This window comes from Panicum virgatum, chromosome 8K, assembly GCF_016808335.1.
Source record: "Panicum virgatum strain AP13 chromosome 8K, P.virgatum_v5, whole genome shotgun sequence".
NCBI lineage: Eukaryota > Viridiplantae > Streptophyta > Magnoliopsida > Poales > Poaceae > Panicum > Panicum virgatum.
The window spans coordinates 39,050,853-39,071,637 of record NC_053143.1 but is presented as its reverse complement, the minus strand read 5'-3'; the positions used below and the strand labels follow the sequence as shown (position 1 = coordinate 39,071,637).

The 20,785-nt window shown below is 48.9% G+C and overlaps 2 protein-coding genes across 2 annotated transcripts; one reads left to right on the top strand and one right to left on the bottom strand.

Moving 5' to 3' along the window:
- Window positions 1-1,218: 1,218 nt before the first annotated feature.
- Window positions 1,219-5,170, bottom strand: LOC120644603. Its single transcript, XM_039921253.1, has 4 exons — window positions 3,489-5,170; window positions 2,793-3,323; window positions 2,653-2,723; window positions 1,219-2,584 (listed from the first exon to the last, which is right to left on the bottom strand). Exons 2-4 carry the CDS (start codon window positions 3,256-3,258, stop codon window positions 2,420-2,422), a joined length of 702 nt encoding a protein of 233 aa, XP_039777187.1. The 5' UTR covers window positions 3,259-3,323; window positions 3,489-5,170; the 3' UTR covers window positions 1,219-2,419.
- Window positions 5,171-12,247: 7,077 nt separating this feature from the next.
- LOC120645702 lies at window positions 12,248-20,548 on the top strand. The gene is made up of 3 exons (XM_039922461.1): window positions 12,248-13,132; window positions 18,402-18,456; window positions 20,541-20,548. The coding sequence occupies exons 1-3, from the start codon at window positions 12,248-12,250 to the stop codon at window positions 20,546-20,548; spliced, it is 948 nt and encodes a 315-aa protein (XP_039778395.1).
- The last annotated feature ends 237 nt before the right edge of the window (window positions 20,549-20,785 follow it).

The window sequence follows — 20,785 nt, the reverse complement described above, 5'->3', positions numbered from 1 at the left end:
GACAATCTCAATACCTATCAGCAAGAGACCTGCAAATGGAGAGACAAAATGGTTGTTGAAAAATCTATATCCACCAGAGATTGGGTACTTAAGAGAAAACCAAACTCTGAAACCGTCGGAAAGCTACAGTCCAAATGGGACGACCCATACCTGGTTCTCTACTCCAATAGACAAGGATCTTACCACCTAGCTGATCTCGAGGGCAATGAGCTGCAGCACCCTTGGAATGCTGACAACTTGAAAAAATACTATGTATAGTGCCATCTTGTATGAAAAGGTCAAACTGCGGAACTATAAGCACTCTCAGACCTTCGAATAGTATTTCACAGTTTTTATATTTTCATTAAATTAATGGGCCGTACTCTTTTCCTCACAGAAGGGAACTCATTTTTGGAGGTGAGGTTTTTAATGTGGCGGACCCAATGAAAAACTCTCACTCGTCAATAAAGAGCTCTTTCCCTTCATATAAGTCTCCAAGGTTGAAGCAGCTATAGAGCTACAAACATCGACCATCGCATTTTATGTTTGCTAAAATCTATAAGTAAGAAAAGTTCACATTCATAGCAAACTTCGCCTACTTATCAAAGAGTGCATAATACACTAAAAATAGCCAAGGGGCTGTCGACCCATAAGGGATCGAAGCCAAAGAACCTTCGGCGCGAAAAGTGCATAATGCACTAAAATAGCCAAGGGGCTGTCGACCCATAAGGGATCGAAGCCAAAGAACCTTCGGTGCGAAAAGTGCATAATGCACTAAAAATAGCCAAGGGCCTGTTGACCCATAAAGGATCGAAGACAAAGAACCTTTGAGGCGAAAAGTGCATAATGCACTAAAAATAGCCAAGGGGTTGTCGACCCATAAAGGATCGAAGCCAAAGAACCTTTGACGCGAAAAGTGCATAGTGCACTAAAAATAGCCAAGGGGCTGTCGACCCATAAAGGATTGAAGCCAAAGAACCTTCGGCCCAAAAAGTGCATAATGCACTAAAAACAGCAAAGGGGCTGTCGTCCCATAAGGGATCGAACCCAAAAACACCTATGGCCCAAAACAAAGCTGACAATGACTACACTATGGTTCTGGCAAACGAGAGCTAGGGAGGGGTGAGGCGCTTCAAACAAAGCTCTCGATTCCCAGAACCCCCTAGTCTACTTGACCAAAGCTAAAGTCCTCGCATAAAAAACATACATCTTCTGCAAAAACACATTCACCATGAACGATGGATACCAAACCTCGGGTTAGCACATAAAACAGAAACCAAGATTAAGATTTACACATCATTCACCAAACCCATACATACAAACACCTTCACCATAGGTATATTAAATGGAGCCACTACCCGACCACTCCAAAAACTCCGCCACACTAGCGCCAGGATGCGCGAAGCTATATCGCTCCCAAGCCGTTCCGTTATCACAATTCCTTCTGAATGAATCCGCAACGGGCAAACTTCAAGAACACCACTTGCGGAAACAAATGCCTAACCACAAATTGGGAATACCTTACATCAACGTCAACCAGCAAAAGTTTCTTCTCCAAAAAATCACAAGCCCTAAAACAGCTATCTACACCTTCGGGCTTCCCGAAGCAGCGTCGCTTCCCCCAACACCCTCAGTCGTCTTACCACCAGAACCACCGGCATCACTCTCTTTCTGAGCCTCCTCTTCGACAACCTCCTTGCCAGCTTCCCAAGCCTTCTTCACCTAAGAGAAATAAGGCAACCTCAAGCATAAATATTAATCCAGCATTCCTGAAAAAAAAAACATCTCAACAAACTTCATCCAGTTTACGCTGAGCAATCTCCTTCACAGCAGCCCTCCCCGAAGCCTTCCAAAAAACCTTCGCAAAAAAGCCTTCTTCATCGGTTGGATATTAGCAATGTTAGCCTCAAGATCCGAATACGAGGGGAAGGCATAGTCCCGGGAAGCAATTCGTTGCAGTTCTTGGCAACCCTCGCGATCTAAGATGGCAAGGACACTCTCACATGACACAACCGCCGAGTTGTCGGAGGTCATGTTCAAGATATCCCCCCAAAACTTTAAACTACGCGAGAAGCCAATCTAATAGGCCGGATCTTCCCCCCTCTGCCTTAGTCTCCAGAGCGGCATGTTCGGCTCCGAAAGTAGCTAAGGCCCTTTTGTATTCTTCATAAATCGCCTCACTCTTCTCGGCTATCTCCTGAACAGCGCCTCCCATCAGAGCATGTTCCTCTTCATCTTCTTTACGAAGGAGATCAATTTCTTGTTCCCCCTTTAAACACTCAGGCTTCAAGTGAGCGTTACCAGCCTCATGGCTAGCAATTTTTGTATAGTCCTTCTCGACCTGAGCCTAGAGCTTATCCAATACCCCGTCGTTGTCATCTATGATTTTCTATTTTCTCTCCAACATCTGCTCTTGCTCTTCGACTTTTTTCAATAAACCTTAGTCCTGCTCGCTGAACAATCCTCGAAGGATCTCCATAATTCCTTTCTCCTCCTGAAGCTTCTTGTTTTCTTCGGCTAGCCGAAGGATCTCTATCGAATGATCAAGCCGATGAGCCTCATCCTTCTTGGCTCCCTGCACCGTCGCTCGGCTGGCTAGCAAGGCCTGCTAAAAGTGTATAACATAAGCCCAAAACCACAAAGCCAAAAAAACCATGTTCTGTCGAACAATACCTTCAGGCATAGTGAGGTCGTAATACGACCCAAATATTCTGTACTGTACATGCTCAAGCCCCTTTGAAACTCTGCATCACAAATAAAATCAAAAAACAGAGCTTGGGACAACAAAACAAAAATAAACTCTCGGCATGAACCTTCGACATCGAAATTTTCAAATTCCATGGGAAGGGTCATAGCCTGTGAGCTTGATGTAGCAGACGCGGAGGCTCCATGGGCACCCAGTCCCCCAGTAATGCCACGAAGCTCTATCATCCATTTCACAATATCTACTTCAAGTGCATATCGAAGAAAAGGGTCAATATCCGGCCCCTGAAACATGAGACGCCGAGGAGTAGAAATCCTACCAAGCTCCGAGAAATGTTGCGTGTTGTGACCCTCTAGAGGAGGGGAAACCCTCGGACTCCGATCAGCTTTGACGGTATCTTCGCCTTCAACGGGAGCAGAGACCGAAACCTCCGGCAAAGAAACTGAAGCCCCAACCTTCGGCAATTCCGTGCCAAATTTTCTTGCAGCGCCTCTCGCTGCATCGAGCCCTAGGGCCTTTGCAACATCAGCTTCCACTTCCTCGTCACTTTCATCTTCATCGTCAAGCAAACTCATCGTGCGTGGTGGATCCTTTGAACCCTTGTGGAGCTCCAAGATCACTCAGCCGATGCTATCTGGCTCTGCACGCAAAGAGCCAAACTGTTCAATATAAATATCTATGGGCCCCCACATACCACCCAATCACCAAGGAACACTCCATTCCGTGGCCCTTAGCTCTCTCATAAAAGCATCGCTACCCATATCTTTTTCATCAATGTGAAAAGAATAACCACTAGGAAACATACCTTCCCTCTTTGCGGCCTCAGCCTTCTTCACGTAGCTCTTTGAGGCTGGTGCCTGCGAAGGCCTACCAGTCGACGGCCTCGGGACAGCAACCCGCGAAGGTTTCTCAGCAGCAACCTTCGCCTGTTGAGCCCCGCTCGCCGTCGGAAGCGACTTTTTCCCTTTCTTCGCCTCTGGTTCGTCAGTCACGCCAGTAGCGGCTGACGATGAGCCAGCCCCTCTACCCCTCTTCTCCCGAGGAGCTCCTTGCAGACCGTACACAACCTTCATTTCTTTCAGACAGCGGTTCACTCGAACCTGATCGGGACAGCAATCAACAAATGAATCGTGTTCCTTCGAATTGTACTGTCCAACAAGCACAATAGCCTCTTGTTCCATCTCCTCCATGATCAGGTCGTCAGTGACCCCCTCAGGCTTAATGAGATCAAAGTTTGGGTATGGGAGAGCATCTCCCAACCCATCAAACCTAACCTTCAAAAAAGCGTCCGGTAGCCAGTTAACAGTCAAAGGCCAGACCTTCGCAATAGTAAACTTCTCCACGAGGTCACGCCCACCAATGGCATGGGCAACAGTGCAAAGGCAGCACAACATTCTCTAAAACCAGTAGTTGTTCTCTTGAATTCTGCCTTAGAAACATGATTGAAAGGAAGAACCTTCGAAGCAAGTGGATATGTAGGCTCTGCAAAAGGGTCGGAAGCTGGAAACGCAATATTGGCATAAAACCAATACTGCACCCAATCATACTCCCACTTATTCTTTTGGCAATACGAAATCTCAATTTGCTCAATCTTTTGAGTCTTGTTCCCTCTCCTAGGGTGAAAGGAACAACAACCACTCTGAGCAGTGTACATCTGATCATCATCCTCAAATGATACCCTTTTTCCCAGTGGATGCATCTCATACAGCCTACAGAATGCATCCACACTCACGGGCCCTCCGAAGGTCTTCACAGCCCAAAAAAACTTAGATAGTTGCACGATGGCATTAGGTGTCAATTGGTGCATTCTTAAATCAAACTTCTCAAAAAACATTGGCACAGCAGGATCCAAAGGAAACCATAGCCCAGCAACAATGAAGTCCCGAAAAACCACACATTCGTCCTCTCGAGGATCAGGGGTTTCCTCACCTTTGGGAGCACGACAAACACCACGCTCAAAATTACCCTTCTTGATGTAAGACTCCACAAGAGCATTTGTAACCAATGAGGTCCCAAACATCAATGTTGGAAGAGGCTTATCCCGCCCCATCAATTCCGAAGGATCAGCCTCCACTTGCGAAATATCTTCTTCGCCTTTGCCCAACGGACTTTGAACTTCCGGCTGGAAAACACTGCTGCCACCTTCGGTTGGTGCTGCAGTTATATTCACGCGATCCATCCCTACCAAAACTCCATTGCAAAATCAAACATGACAGTAAACAATAGTACTAGACTAACAAAAATGGCAATAAAACCCACAATGCCGCAAAATGCCCAAGATCTCTCTCTCAACCTTCGGAAGTAAAGCGCCAATCACGAACCAACGTGTGTCAGCACCAAAGGCACAAGCGAAGGTTCACCAAACTGAAAGCGTGAAAATGACGGCACCCCCTCAACCCCGTTTATAGGGGGAGTAAAGGAAAAGTAACGACCGACGGTAAGCCCGAGGAGAATACCAACCGGCGCCCACTCAAGTGTCAATATGTGTTCGACTAACCTTTGGCTCAAGTCAACCTCCGATCGGGGGGGGGGGGGGGGGGAGACGCTCCTTAACGATTCAAAAACAATACTTCGTACCGTGGGTTCGGATCATCTGAGGTCGACCCTCGCCCACGAAGGGCTACTATTGGGGATTGTCCCTCTGGTTCCGAAGGTAGGAACCCCCCCACCCCGAAGGTTTGTGGCCCGAAGATTAGGCAAGCACTAACACGATCAAAAGATTCCACTGTGTTTTCCGTGTGTACAGGCTTGGGTGACTAAAATGCGACAACAGGATCTCCGCGACGAGTCGACAGACGAGCGAAGGTCATCCAGTGACCTAAAGCGAAGGTCGAAGGTCGAAGGTCAAGAACAAGTCCACGTGACAAGCGTGATTCTAGTTGGCGTGAACGATTTGAACACTTCTTCATGGGGAAATTACCAAATACCCATCCTTGTGTACTCTAAACCTCCGAGATTCGCAGAGGGGTATTTTAGGGATGATGTAATAAGGTGCGGGGTATAAATAGCCCCCCCCCGTAACACTGTAACGGTTGTTCACAATTGAATACAGGGTGATTGCAAAATTGCGTTGTCTTCTGATTATCGTCCTTTGTCATTTATTTCCTTTCTGCTTGGAATCGAAACCTTGATCCCAACATTAAAATAATTATATTTCTTTAGTCTCTGTTCCTGCGTTAATAAGTACTTTAGTAGTCAAATCTCTGCATTCTTCTGCAGATATATTTTCTGTTTCTCTCTTCTAATTTGTTCATCTTCTGACATAATGCCGCTGTTAATGTTCTAAAATAATTTGGCACCAATTGCTCCTGCGTATATGCCTTTTCACCCCTGTTGATTGTACGAGTCTTTTCATTTGCATCACATCTCCACTTAGTTGAAACCTGAAACGACCCGGGTTTCCGAAAGGAGAACCCGAATCCCTGTATCGTCTTGATAGTCCCTGGATCAGTAGCTATCGCATCCAGAACTCATTTCAGGTAGTAAATCAGTTCATAATTATGTAAAAGGTGCAAACATGGATTTATTTATTATAAAATCCAGAGGATTTGTGGTACGAATATTTCCATTACAAGCCCGCTGGGCTAAATCAGAGCAAGCAGAACTCGGGAATGGTAGCTAAAACTTAGGCTATTCTTCTTCTTGGATTTCGTCACCACAGGCGCTCTTGAGCGTAGCGCGAACCATCCTTAGCTTCAATCGCACCATCCATCGTCGTTGGCGTAGAACTCCTAATCGGATCCTCCATCTTGCCAAACTATCCCCAGGGATGGGATAGGTTCACGTCACCATCTGTATGCAAGCTTTGAGTGGATGCAAGGGTATAAAAAGTAACCAATGGATAGGCTGGGGTTTCCTATGCAGGCAGCATCATCCAAACACCTCGACGCGGGCCATTCCGGCATTCTGGACTCCCAGTCAACACATACCTTCAAAAACCTATCCCATGTTGATGCGAGAACTCCCTCTCCCACACCTCAGCTGCTATCCGAGCAGGAAAGTAGACTAGAGGGAGGTAGAAATCAAGTAACACTAAACTAGATGAAGTAACAGAAGAGTAGGGTTGTACATGACCGAGTACACGGCTATACATATAGTTTTTACCCTGCAGGGGTTGTACATCTGTACCCACTCGCCACGGAACCAGCTGGGGGTGACCCGACTGACCCCGAGGCACCGGTCTATTGAGAACGAAACTAATCGCTATGGCACCATCCTGTTCCCCCGGGTTTGAGTACGTCCTCCCGCAAGAGGTCGCCCCGGGGTTGTGAAGCCTCCCTTGCGTCTCGAGGTATCGTGAGGCCAGTACTCCTTCCCTCAGCAATGAACCTCCCCCTGCACAGTTCGATATCCCATCCTACAACAGGTCTGGTGACGCGCATAGCTAGCTCAGACCGGGTCCTTCCACATAGAGGATAAGTGGCGTGCACGTTTGACAAAGTCCCACAAATCATAGTTACTGCATATGTCCTTACATGCCGAGGCAAGCATCTTCGCCAGCAGTCCGCCGCAGTGGTCCGCTATAGGCACCCATAACAGGTATTGCCTCTCCACACTACCTTAAGTACCGCACTCGCCACAGGTGCTCCGTAGGACGTGCCCAACACATATCCCCAGCCAATTGCTTGCCCCCGCTAAAAAACCCTAATCACCGGCTCCTCATATGTGGATCTCCACTCACGCCAAGACTATCATCATGATATCCCACACAAACACATACATATGGTAGCCAAAGCATCTTATATAATCAATCAAGGTAGCACGGGTGTACAAGGAATACTGATAAACAAATAGCATATCTAGCAAGCAGTATCTAGTAGGTATTCAAACATAGATGGGCGTGAACCTGAGGGCTCCTCGTAGTACTCCTGAGTCTCCTGATAGTCCTGGTCGTCGGTCGTCTCTTCGACTGCAGGACCTATTCGTAATTATGTATAATTATAGTGGCCAAAGTGCAAAAATTCACAAAACTACTCAAATAAGATCCAAATCACAACAAAATCTACTCTAACGGGTAGATCGTGATTTTAGAAGAATTATGAAACTGGTTTCATATTTTTCGGAGGTCCGGTTAATTTATTATGAATTTTCTAAGATTAAATCAGTTTATGAAATTAATAAATGATTTTCAGAAAAAGAAAATCACACAGCGCGCCATGTGGAAGCCTCTAGGCGTGCCACGTGTCATGTTGACGTCAGCATGATGTTAGCACGAGGTCAACAGGCGCTGACATCATCATGGCTATTGATGACGTCAGCGTTGACTTGGTCAACATTGACCAAGTCAACGGGTCAACGCGGGTCCACATGTCAGCAGGGTCGACCGGGCCCACCAGTCAGTCATAGCATGTCATTGACGTGCGGGGTCCGCATGACAGGTCGGTAAAAAGGAAAAAGAGGAAGGAAAAGGATTTATGGGTTACTGGGCTCAAAGTGGAACAGGCCGGCTCGGCTCGGCCCAGGAAGGATCGGCTCAGCTTACAGGGGTGGCTCTGTCTGCGGCTTAACAGGCTGGGCTAGTTTGGGTGATCGGCTGATGGGCCGGCTCAGCTAGACCCGGCTTTGGGCCGGCTTGAGGCACACGGGTTTCCTCCTCCTCCTCTCAGTCCCGCTGACAGGTTGGGCCCACTGGTCAACAGCGGGCCCCCGCACTAACAGGCAGGACCCAAGTGTCAGCTGCTAAGGGATCTAGTGTGGCGGAGCTCTGATTTGCTGCGGCCAGTGCGCGTGTGTGCGTGCGTGTGGCCTCTAAGGGTGTGTTTGTGTGGCGCTCGGTAGGTGTTCGGCGAAATGCCCGCAGGCGCTTGCCGATGACACGCGCGCGTCGCGCGCGTGAAGCGGGACAGAGACAAAGTGGTGGCTGCTGGACGAGGCATGCGTGCGCATGGGGCCAAGCATTCCTGGGCCGCGGCGGATGGCTGACAACCACGACGGGCGGCACGGCGGCGCGACGAGGGTTCGACGGCGGTGAGCGGCGGCACAAGCTCGGCTCGGGAACGCACGTGCGCAGATCTTGGTATACCAGGTTGTGATGCTGTGCAACAAGGCGGCGACACGGCGGCGAGACAGCACGGTCGCCGCACCGCGGTAAGGTCGTGGAGCGGCAGCGGTGACACAGCGGAGCTCGAGAAGGCAAACGATGTGGATGACCTTCAGTGAGGTCAAAAGCCCTAATCCCAGGTAGCGATGGGAACGCATGCACTCGAGGACCTAGAGTCCAGGGCCGCGGCGTGGCCATGACGTACGCGTGGGGCGCCGATTCCACGGGTTCGCGCGACGACACAATGGCGAGGGTCATCGAAGGATGGCGCGTCGGGCTCCTACACAGAAAGGGAGGGACGGGGTGGCCCTATGGCTTGCTAGGGAGGTCTCATCGGCGCAAGGGCCGGCAGCACAAGGATTGGCAAGGGCGGTGGTAGGACTCACCGGCAAGCGTGAAGGGGACGGCTTGGTGTGATGGAGAGTCGAGGCCGTGACCAGGCGAGGCAGGGCAGGTGGCGCAGCTACGGTGATGTCGTCATTCGGGTGCTGGCTCAGTGAAGACAATCCCCCAACAGTGGCCTCCTCCTCGCTCCTCCCTCGGCGCGGCGTGTCTCCTCCTCCTCGTCGTGCTGGGCTCCAGGTGTGGCGGCGGAGTCTTCTCCGCCTCATTCCTCGGTGTGTGCAGCTCCGGCCCCTTTCTCTTCTTCCCCTCCCTCTCTTCTCCTTTCCTCCCCTCTTGCTCTGCTTCTCCTTGCTTTAGGTTCTATCTGCGGTAGCGGCGCAGGGGAGAGCCCCTAGGGTTTCGATTGGTAGCCGTGGTGGGTCTTATGGGGGCGCTACTAGGGCTTGGAGCAACACAGACATCGAGGATCGACGCCGGGGGTCAGTGCGCCTAGGGTTCCCGGGTTTCACGGCACGAGCTGCGGGGTGGTGTCGGCGGGCGAGGGTTCGGCCGTTCCTCTGTTTTGGCGCGGAGCAGGGGCAACGCGCGGCGTGGGTGCGGGAGCATGTGGAGGTGGAGCAGAGCAGGCGGCGTCGATGGGCATGGGCGAGAGGAGAGGGAAAGGTGTACAGGAGCGGCTGATGGGTGGGGTCCACCGGTCAGTCGTTCCACGGCGCTGGGTGAGGGTGAAGGGATGAGGCGGTGGTTTGGGCCGGCGAGCTGGGCCGAGGTCGGGGCTAGCAAGCCAGGGAAAGAATGAGTGCAGGCCGAGGATTGGGCCGGGAAAAGGAAAACCAGTGTAGGCCGGTTTGGGGAGGGCTGGCAAGCCGAAAAGGCCTTTAGGTGGGTTAGGCCAGGTGGGTTAGATGGGCTGAGTTTTGGGGTTTGGGTAGGATAGGGTTAGAGGTTTAGGCCCAAGTCAGAGTTAGGGTTTGAGTTTAATTTGAATGGCTGAATTCAAATTAAACTCCACACATTTTTAAACAAGGGAACGAAATTCAAATTGAATTTCAATTAAACAAGATAGAGCCAAATAAAATCTAAATAACTCCAAATAAATCACACTAATATTATAGTCCTTATATTTAATTAGGTTTTAAATTCTAGGAATTTGAAAGAGACAGCATTTAATCATATATTATTCTAGTTAAAATCACAATCACACAAAATGTTTTTGAATCACATTTTTGGAATATATAACATTCCGTAAAAATTACGGGATGTTTAGCTTGAGCTATGTCAACTTTTGTTGCAGCCATTCATGGTAACCTCATGAATCCATATTTTGGCTTGACGTTGGATCTTATTACCTGCAGCAACTTGTAAAAGAACATTTTGCACCACACGCAGAGTTGAAACCATAGCACGTTGTACATGTTATATATTGTTAAGAATGAATATTCTCTGGAGTTCACATTTAGTTGCCACTGTAGTATAAATATGTGTTTTAGTCGGCAAAGCGGTGCCCAAAATGTTCAAACTTCATCTATCGAAAACATTTAGTGTACCCTGGTATGTTTTTGTTAAAACATGACTGTTATAATTTAACTATCAACGTAGATTTGTTTTTATACTTTTGAGCCAAAATATAACAAACTAATGTAGCAAATTATGTAGCCCTTATCATGGAGTATTAATTATAATTTACCATAGATTTTTATTGCCCTTGGTATGTGACTAACTCCAGAATCATTTTTTTCATGATTTCTAAACCATGCAAATCAACATTATTATCGTTGCTGCCCGGATGCATGTATGCGCGATATGCATGTTACAACTAATGATGGTTGGATATTATGATTTTATTTTTATATACTGTTAATGATAAAATTGGGTAGTTTAAAAGCAACCATCTTATTAAAGAAAACAAGAAGCAACTATAGGTGGGCACGTCTTATTCTTTTCATAATGGCTGCTGTATTGATCTAGATGTTGATGTATTGACAAATGCTGGTAATTTAGATATGGATTAAATATAAAGTTATTTTCTATTATTTTTTCATAATGGCACAAGTGAATAATTTAGATGTTGATGTTGGCGTCATCCGGATTGAAATACAGTGAGACCCTTTGCGGTAGGTGTTCAAGGTCTGACTGCTGTCTGAGACAGTAATAATAACCTTTCCACAGAAGATTGATGGGCTGGGTAAATGGTAGTTGAGATGTAGTAGAGTGAAATGGGACATGAGAGCAAGACCGAGGCTTGCCTGGCCTCTGGACCGACCAATGGGCACGCGCATGGCAGTGGGAGAGCTAGCGGCCTGCTAGAGAGTTGCAGTGTAGATCGTACAGAGTTAGTGATGATCATGGTGGGTTACAGTGTGACACAGAGGGTGACGAGTGATTAAGGCGAGTGTCGGCACAGCCTGATCCAGGTCAAGGTCGTCGGGGCAACTCATCCACAGTTCGTCTTGCCTGTTCATGATTTTAAATAGCCGGCTATAGCCCCACTATAGCGGCCTTTTTAGAGAGTTGCCGCTACGCTATTTGTATTTGTGCCGCTATGGCAGCTATGACCGCTAAATTGGCCTATAGCTGCGCTAAATGGCGTATCTATAATGCCACTATAGCCTTATCCTTAACTTAGTGTTATTATTTTGGTCTTTTGGATAACTGAATATTTGATTGTATGAATTTTATTATATTGTCAACTTAAGTAATGTTCACAAAGTTCTAGAAATATAGTTATATTTATGAAATTCGCTAATTACTATGTTTTTGTGCATCTATTATTTGTATTTTTTATGATTTAATAGTAAACCGCTATTTGCTATAGCCCGCTATAGTTTTCGCTATAGTCTCAAAAAAAATATGCCGCTATTTGTCATAGACCGCTATTTAAAACCATACCTGTTCCCGCGGCGACGTTCACAGCGGTTCCATCAATAATGTCTTGATGCACGGCGCCAACAACTGCCGAACACGGTCGACGTCCGCTCGGGCCCCCTCGTACACTGTGGATCTGATTGAGGCAAGAACGAGTCCACGATCAACATGATTGATCTAAGAGAGCAGGCTATTAATTCATGAAAGCTTGAGACGCCTGCCCAAGCTGAGCATAAGTATTCGTTCGGAGGCTACAACAGTACAACACACAAGTTTTACTGGTAGAAAACTAATCAAATTGAGGAGGATACCTGATGGAGGAGGGGTTCCGATCCACCGGAGAGGCAGCCGAGGAAAAGGTGGAGACACAGGCGATCAAGTCCAGTAGCAGCAGCTTGGTGGCGGGGATCGAGATGGACAGGGTGCTCGAGCACTCTGTGCGAGGAAAAGAGAAGCTGGGGGGGGGGGGGGGGGGGGGGGGGGTGAGGGGGGTCAGTAAGCAGCGGCTCGGCGGCGTTGATACTAGAGGAGAAGATGCCGGAACACTCTGGGGCAGCAAACGGCGAGCTCAAGGATACGGGTCCAAGCTGTCCTTGAGATCCAAGAAGGGCAACTGTAGCAGTTGGGTGGTAGAGATGGAGAAGCTGCTCGAGGACACAAGCCCATCGGTGGAGATGGCGCGGTGGAATCAGCGCTACATCTATCGGGTGCCGGAGTGTAAAAAGAAGGTGACCAATAGAGATGCCTACCAGCCGCAGTTCGTATCGCTGGGCCCCTTGCACCATGGCAAGCCCCATCTCCTGCCCATGGAGGAGCACAAGAGGCGGGCGGTGCTGCACGTGGTTAAGATGGCTGGGAAGCCTCTAACGGAGTTCGTCGTAGCAATCGAGAAAGTGGCGGATGAGCACGAGGCCGCCTATGATGACCTTGATGATAAATGGCGTGGAGTGAACAGGGGTAGCTTCGTGCAGATGATGTTCACGGATGGATGCTTCCTATTTGAGCTGATGAGGATACAGCTAAGTCTATTCGAGGATGGGGGAGTAGATCATACTGGTTACGCAGCCAAAGACCCCGTCTTCAGTAGGAGCAGCTTTCTTAATTTGTGGCCAATAATGAAGAACGACATGATCGCGATGGAAAACCAAATACCTCTATTGGTTCTGCAGAGGATCGCATTTTGGAGTGACACACCACCGGTAAGTTATTTGTGTCCCTCATGATGCTTGACTCATACCCTGCTTGTTGCTAGGTGCCTAGGTGCTCTGTTTGGTTCAATATACATTTTTGTTGTACTACTCGAGTAGCAATAGGCAGTGACATTTCGTACTCGTACAAAATTGCTTCCTCTATTTTTCAATTTCACTAAACTAAATTTCTTTTTTCCAATCACACCTTCTGATTTTATTGTATACAACTTTTAATCGCCATTTAAAGTAGTCGGTGATTTTATTGTATACAACTTTTATTCGCCATTTAAGTAGTCGGTGATCAAAGGTTATTTTTCTTATTTATGAGTTTTTATAATAATAAGCTTAGAATCATTAGAGTATCTATCCGAGCATTCTTTTAGAATATGGGAAAAATGAGAGAAAGAGTTAATATAAGTAATTTTTATTAGTTGTGCTCCCAAGATTATCTTTGAATAAGTAACATCTTGCTCTCTTGCATTGGATATATTAGCACGTGGCCCCCGCCCAGCCAGTCCGTGGAATTGAGCTCATCTATGAGACCCAAGCAATGTTCCAGTGCCTAGCTCTAACAAAGTACTGCTTTTTTGGTTCAAAATAGGTATGAATGCTTTACCTAAAAAGCATAACGAAAGCGTTGAAGAGAGCAAAACAAACATGGTTTAACGATGGAGGGGGTGTGGGGGGCGACTAATTAATGGAAAGGAACAGAAAAACATTTAAAGTAACGCGGTTATTATGAGAGCAAGCACAGGAGGACTAGCGTGGGACTGAGGGTAATTCTTGTTTGTTTGGGAAACTTCTCAGAAAGTTGAAACACATACTTTATGCTTCAAAGAACTTTTTGAAGTATAAAACTTTATGCTTCTTATATGAGGAATGTGAGTACTCTATCCTGCTTGTGATGAGTGGATTGTCAACCGTGCGGTGTGATCGTGCGCTTGGTCTTTAGATTGCAGGTACACGGGCGTCGAGTGTCGACGGAGAGTTGCCGTGGAGGAGCTCGGGCCGGGCGGCAGCTGTGGCGTCCATTCTTGGATCGAGGACGCAAGCGGCGACGGAAGGCGGGTTTCTTGATTTGCGCCACAAAACCAAGGAGGCGGACGGCGGTTGAAGACGCCAAGTCGTGGAGGCACGGGCGTCGGTCTCGGGATTGACGGAGGCGACGGGCGTTGATGGCGTCTAGGGCATCGCTGCGGGCGAGGAGGTGACGGGCGTCGGGCGGCATCTAGTGCAGTCAGAAGGCCGAGGCGGGAACGGCGTCTAAGGCCACGGCGTGGAGGCGGGAATCTTCCCGCGCAAGGAGTTTTGGCGGTTTTCTCAAAACCGGCCACCTACCCAGGTTTCGCGGACCATCCAAAACCGTGGACCGGATCTTCATCAAGATGGCGGCATCGTGGAGAAGACTTCGTTCCAAAGAAAGAACCTCAGCCGTCAGATGGGATCGTGTACAGGGGGATACTGCAGACCAACCGGTCTGACCGGTCCCTGGCACCGGTCTGACCGGTCTCTGCGGGTATAAATACCCCTTCACTTGTATTAGGTTAGGGCGGCTTTTGTAATCTGTTCGTGGACTCCTCTGTTTCTCCCAGGCCGCCGCCCCTATGTCTCTCTCCATGTTCTTCTCTTTAGAATGGAATTAGTCCATGGATTTGTGAGACTTTGTGTTGGATTTGATTGGGAAAGGAGGCCCTATCCTCCTCGAGCCCTCTGGGCTTTTGAATCACTCCAATTCCGTCCCTCTTGTGCTCTTTTGTGATGGATTTTCGTTTCGTTTTTGATGCACATGATCGAGACAGTTCTTCGAGTTCTTTGTAGTGATTCCCGTGCTTCTAACCTCATGCCCAACCTTCTGGAATCGCTAGCTTTTCAGAATTGAAGCTCTTGAGTTTTTGAGAAAACTCCGATCCTTCTTGATCTCCCCTCGAATTCTCAAGATTCTTTGATCTTTAGGACGAGATCTCTTGGGGATATGTTCACGGGGTAGGGGCGAAGCTATCCCCCAAGTTTCATCGATTTTCGTAGTCGTTTGGTCGAGATTCACCGTTTGAATCAAAGTTTTCAGGGTTTTCTAGGTGCCACCGGTCAGACCAGTAGGCAAGACCGGTCAGACCGGTCTGCTCGCCTTTGGACAGACACGACCGGTCAAACCGGTCTTGTGCACCGGTCAGACCGATCCAGGCAGAGAGGTCTGTTATTTTCCCGATTCGCTTCCGATTTGCTTTGTGGTTTCGCTCGCTCGTTCGAGTCCTTTTGTGTTGGTTTAGCTTTTCCATAGCTAATCCAAACTTTGGTCAGAACGCTTGAGGGCTTGGGTGATTTTCGGGATATAGGCCGACGGTTTGAATTTCGGAAGAAATTTTGATCGGCTCCCATTCACCCCCTCTCTGGTCGCCGGCTTCGGTCCCTCAATTGGTATCAGAGCACGGTTGAGGTTTTCAGTACCTTAACCAGTTCGAAAACCACTCGGCGACCATGGCGAGTCATTGTAAGATCTCGGTGTTTTCCGGCGAAGATTATGCCTACTGGAAGGTTCGCATGAGAGCCTTCCAGCAGAGCATGAGAGCCGATGTCTGGGAAATTACCACGAACCAGCTTTACAAGGTGCTTGCTGTTCGGACCACACCTCTCCATGTCACCCAGCACGAGGCTATCGCCAAGGCCGTCAATGCCTTGTTCGCTGGCATTTCTCGTGCGGAGTTCTCACGCGTCCAGGGGTTCCAGGAAGCCCACAAGGTTTGGACGTGACTTGAGAACTACCACGAGGGCACACCTCAGGTGAAAGCCAGACTGTTCGAGACTCACCGGCGTGAATACGAGAACTTCACACAGGGGCCGGGTGAGAGCGTTGGCGATATGTTCAGTCGGTTTCAATCGATTGAGAATAAGGTCAACGCGAACAGATCTGCTGATGCCCTTGAGTACACAGAGCATGAGAAGGCCCACAAGTTGCTCTATGCACTTGATTGCTCTGTGTGGGATCTCAAGGTGAACACGATCATCAAGTCTGCAAGCTATGAGACTCTGACCGTGAATGAGCTTTTCAGCAAGCTCAAGGCCACGGAGATGGATAACCAGACACGAGCCCAGCTCAATGGTGCCCCTCCTTCCAAGAGCATAGCTCTTGTGACTGGTCCAGGTGGTGGATCAAGCTCTAACGCTAACTCTGCTCTTGGCTTTTCTCTTGCCTCTTTTCCTTCTGTTTCATTTGAGCAGCTGGAGACGCTGGGCGACGACGACTTGTGCCTCCTCATCAGCAAGTTCCAGCGCGTCTACCACAACAGGCAGAGGAAGAAGAACCCCGGGTGCTACAACTGCGGCGACCTGAACCACTTCATCGCTGATTGCCCCAAGAAGTCCGGCGGTGGCCAGAACAACCACATCGACTACTACCGCCACCGCGACCGCGATGAGGGAGGCTCCAACATGGAGCGTCGGCGCCACAAGCACCGCAGTCGTGACCGAGGAGGACGCTTTGACAAGGAGTCGCTCAAGAAGCGCTTCCAGTACAAGGCAAAGAAGCGGGAGAAGGCCTTCTTGGCGCAGCTCAGCGACCTCGACAAGAGCTCCGATACCGACCGCTCTTCTTCACCGACCTCCGACGACGACGACAAGAAGAAGAAGAAGCGGGACAAGGAAGCCACCGGCTTCATCGGCCTGTGCTTGGCGGCCGGTCGGCGCAAGGGCTTCTGCACCATGGCGGGCGAAGCCGATGGTGCTCGTGCGGCTTCGAGTGGACATGCTACACCGACACACGTCGACTCTTCTCGTGGATCCGAGAGCGATTCAGAGGTAAACTCCACAATCGACCTGCTTGATATGGAGGTTAGGGAGTTGTACGCCGCTCTCGACAACTAGAAGAGACTGCTTAAGGAAGCAGCTAGAGAGCATAGAAAGCTTAGAGCTGAGCTGGCTTGTGCTAGGGAGAAATCTAGTGAGGATGAGTGCGCTGGCTGCATATCTCACATGAACGATCTTGTTGCTCTCCGTGCCAAGCATGATGGGAATGTCGCGAACTTAGACGTTGCTAAGACTTCGCTTTCAGACGTGTCTCATGAGTTCGCTAAGGCCAAGCATGAACTAGAACTGGTTAAGGACGCTCCAATTGTTAGCGATGTGCTTGAATGCGATGAGTGTCCTATCTTTAAGTCCGATCTAGCTTCGTTGCAGTCCAAGTTTGCTACTGTTGTGTGCGAGCTAGAGGAGATGAAGTCTAGGCCAGTTTTGCTTGGTGCTTGTAAGCTTTGTCCCACGCTTAGGTCGGAGCTAGATGAGAAGAACACTTTGATCAAGTCTTTTGGGAAGACTAAGGTCGTAGAGTCTAGCCCACCTATTGACTGCTCTGTTTGCCCTGGTTTGGTTGCTGATCTGGATAGTCTCGCGGTAGAAAAAGCCAACTTGGAGAATGAGAATACCTATCTTAGGGCGATTCTGAGTTGGGTTTCTAGCAGTGAGCCGCAGTTAGGCATGATGATTAAGCAGTTCAAGCGTGGTGATGGGTTTGGGGTCGGTTACACATACATGAAGTCATACTTTGACAGGTTGTATGGTAAGATTGGCAAGACTGCTGGAAACACTGCTAGTACAAGCACGCAGCCTTTGCTTGTTGACCCCGCGGATGGTGTGCTTAAAGAACCACCGAAAGCACCTCCGCAGAAGCAGGTTTGGGTTCCAAAGCCCAATGAGCTGAGGAATCCCCTCGACACGCTCCCTACTACCGTAGCCCAGGTTGCCCAAAAGAAGGGGGCTGCTTCTCCCCTCCCGCAGGCTAGGCCTCCACCTCCAAAGCGTGAGGTGAGGTACCACTGCGAGTTCTATGACAGGGAAGGTCAACTGGAGGAGTTTTGCTTCAGGAGGAAGCGGGCTGTGAGGCGAGACCAGGAGAGACGAAACACGGACATATACTCTGCTCGGGTGCATGGTCCTCCTCGGTGTGGTGGTAGGCAAGATGCTAGGGCGCGCCGTGTAGGTGGATGTCAGGGAGACGGTGGTGGTTACAGTGCTCCAGTGGGGGGTTTTCGCTTTGCTGGTCGTGCTCCTGGTCATTTTCAGTACGGCTATGGACCACGGGACCGAGGCTTTGGAGGAGGTTTTGAGGCACCACGTTTTCCTCGCGGTGGTGTTCGTCAGTCACGCGGTAGACGGGACGGGGGATACGATTTGCCTGGTTTTGCTAACCCTTCTGTAGAGCAAATGGCTCGACACAGGTTTGCTTCTCACTTTGCTAACGCCAGTGTTGAGATATTTGCTCACCCTTTGTCTCACTACTGATGTGCAGGTTGGAGGCTTGGAGAACAGGTGGATCGTGGACTCCGGTTGTTCGCGCCACATGACCAGAAATGACAAATGGTTCTCCAGCCTCACCCCGATGCGCTCAAAGGAGTACATTGTGTTCGGGGACAATGGAAGAGGAAAGGTACGTGGACTTGGCGCTGTTCGAGTTTCTGATCGCTTTACCCTGAGAGAGGTTGCTTTGGTTTGGAACCTTGGATTCCATTTGCTTTCTGTTTCGCAACTTCTCGATGAGGGGTTTGAGGTTCGCTTTAAGGAGGGCTATTCGCGTGTTTTGGACTCCAGAGGAGATTTGGTTTGCCGGATTTTGCCTCGCGATCGTGTTTTCTTGGCTGACTTCTCTGGAACTTCTCTCGGTCCTTCTTGTTGTTTGCTGGCTGGTCCTTCTTCTGATCTGTGGAAGTGGCATAGGAGACTTGGACATTTGAGCTTTGACTTGTTGTCGAGACTGAGCTCACTTGGCCTGATCCGAGGATTGCCCAAATTGAAGTTTGAAAAGGACCTTGTTTGCCATCCGTGTCGCCACGGGAAGATGATTGCCGCTTCTCATCCGCCTGTTAATCAGGTGATGACCGCTCACCCTGGAGAGTTGTTACATATGGACACAGTTGGTCCTTCTAGGGTGATGTCTGTTGGTGGGAAGTGGTATGTTCTTGTGATCGTGGACGACTTTTCTCGCTATTCTTGGGTCTTTTTCATGAGAACCAAGGATGAGGCTTTTGAGTTTGTTCGAGACTTGATCTTGAGGTTGAAAAATGAGCTACCCCAGGCCATGCGAGCGATTCGCAGTGATAATGGCACAGAATTCAAAAACGCTCGTTTTGACGCCTTTTGCAGAGATCAAGGGCTTGAACACCAGTATTCTTCTCCCTACACTCCACAGCAGAATGGAGTTGTAGAGCGGAAGAATCGGACGCTGGTTGAGATGGCGAGGACGATGCCCGATGAGCATAGGACTCCTCGCAAATATTGGGCTGAGGCGGTTAACACCGCTTGTTACGTGTCCAACCGCATTTTCTTGCGTGCTTTCATGCACAGGACTTCTTCTGAGTTTCGATTTGGACGCCAGCCCCGTGTTGACCATCTCATAGTTTTCGGTTGCCGGTGCTTTGTGCTGAAAGATGAAAATCTTGATAAGTTTGAGTCTCGCTCATCTGACGGCATTTTTCTCGGTTATGCTTCTCACTCTAGAGCGTACCGTGTGCTGATTATTGATACTAACATCGTCAGTGAGACTTGTGAAGTCACTTTCAACGAGAATGCACCGTGCAATTATTCTGTCTTTGAAGTTGCAGGAGATGATGAGCTCGGCACCTCCATCTTTGAAGATGAGGAGGAAGAAGCTGCGGAGGGTGACACTGAGGCTACCACTTGTGCTGTGGACCCAGCTGTCTCTGCCACGAGCTCGGACGATGACAATGACCCCGACCCGACTACGTCTACGTCCCGGGGGCCGGTGGAGCAGGTGACTCAGGCTTCACCAGATGCATCTGAGGAGACCCCAGCGTTGGTTGAGGAGGAGGCGACTTCGACAAGGGAAGCACCGCGACACATTCAGCGTCACCATCCACCTCAACAGATGCTAGGTGATCTCAACGTGCGAGTCACCAGGTCCAAGGTAACAAGTATCGCTAGTTTTGCTCATTCAGCGTTTGTTGCCTCTTTTGAGCCCAAAGATATTGGACATGCTCTTTCTGATTCTAATTGGGTCAATGCCATGCATGAGGAACTTGAAAATTTTGAAAGAAACCAAGTTTGGGTTTTAGTCGAGCCTCCACCTGCTTGTAATCCCATCGGAACGAAGTGGGTGTTCAAAAACAAGCAGGGTGAGGATGGTTTGGTTGTTCGGAACAAGGCTCGTCTTGTTGCCCAGGGGTTTTGCCAAAAAGAGGGTATTGATTTTAAGGAGACTTTTGCCCCTGTTGCTCGTTTGGAAGCTATTCGAATCTTTCTTGCATTTGTTGCTTCCAAGGGTTTTAAAGTTTTCCAAATGGATGTGAAATCTGTCTTCTTAAATGGTTTTATCGAAGAAGAGATTTATGTGAAACAACCCCCTGGTTTTGAAAATCCCAAGTTTCCAAACCGTGTTTATAAACTTCAAAAAGCTCTTTACGATTTGAAACAGGCACCTAGAGCTTGGTATGATAGACTGAAAATCTTTTTGCTGGCTCAGGGCTTTAAAATGGGATGTGTGGATAAAACTTTGTTCCTCATGCGGTCCGGCACTGATTTTCTGTTAGTTCAGATATACGTGGATGATATTATCTTTGGTGGCTCTTCTCACACTCTTGTCTCCAAGTTTTCTGAGCAGATGTACAGGGAGTTCGAGATGAGTATGATGGGTGAGCTGCAGTTCTTCCTCGGGCTGCA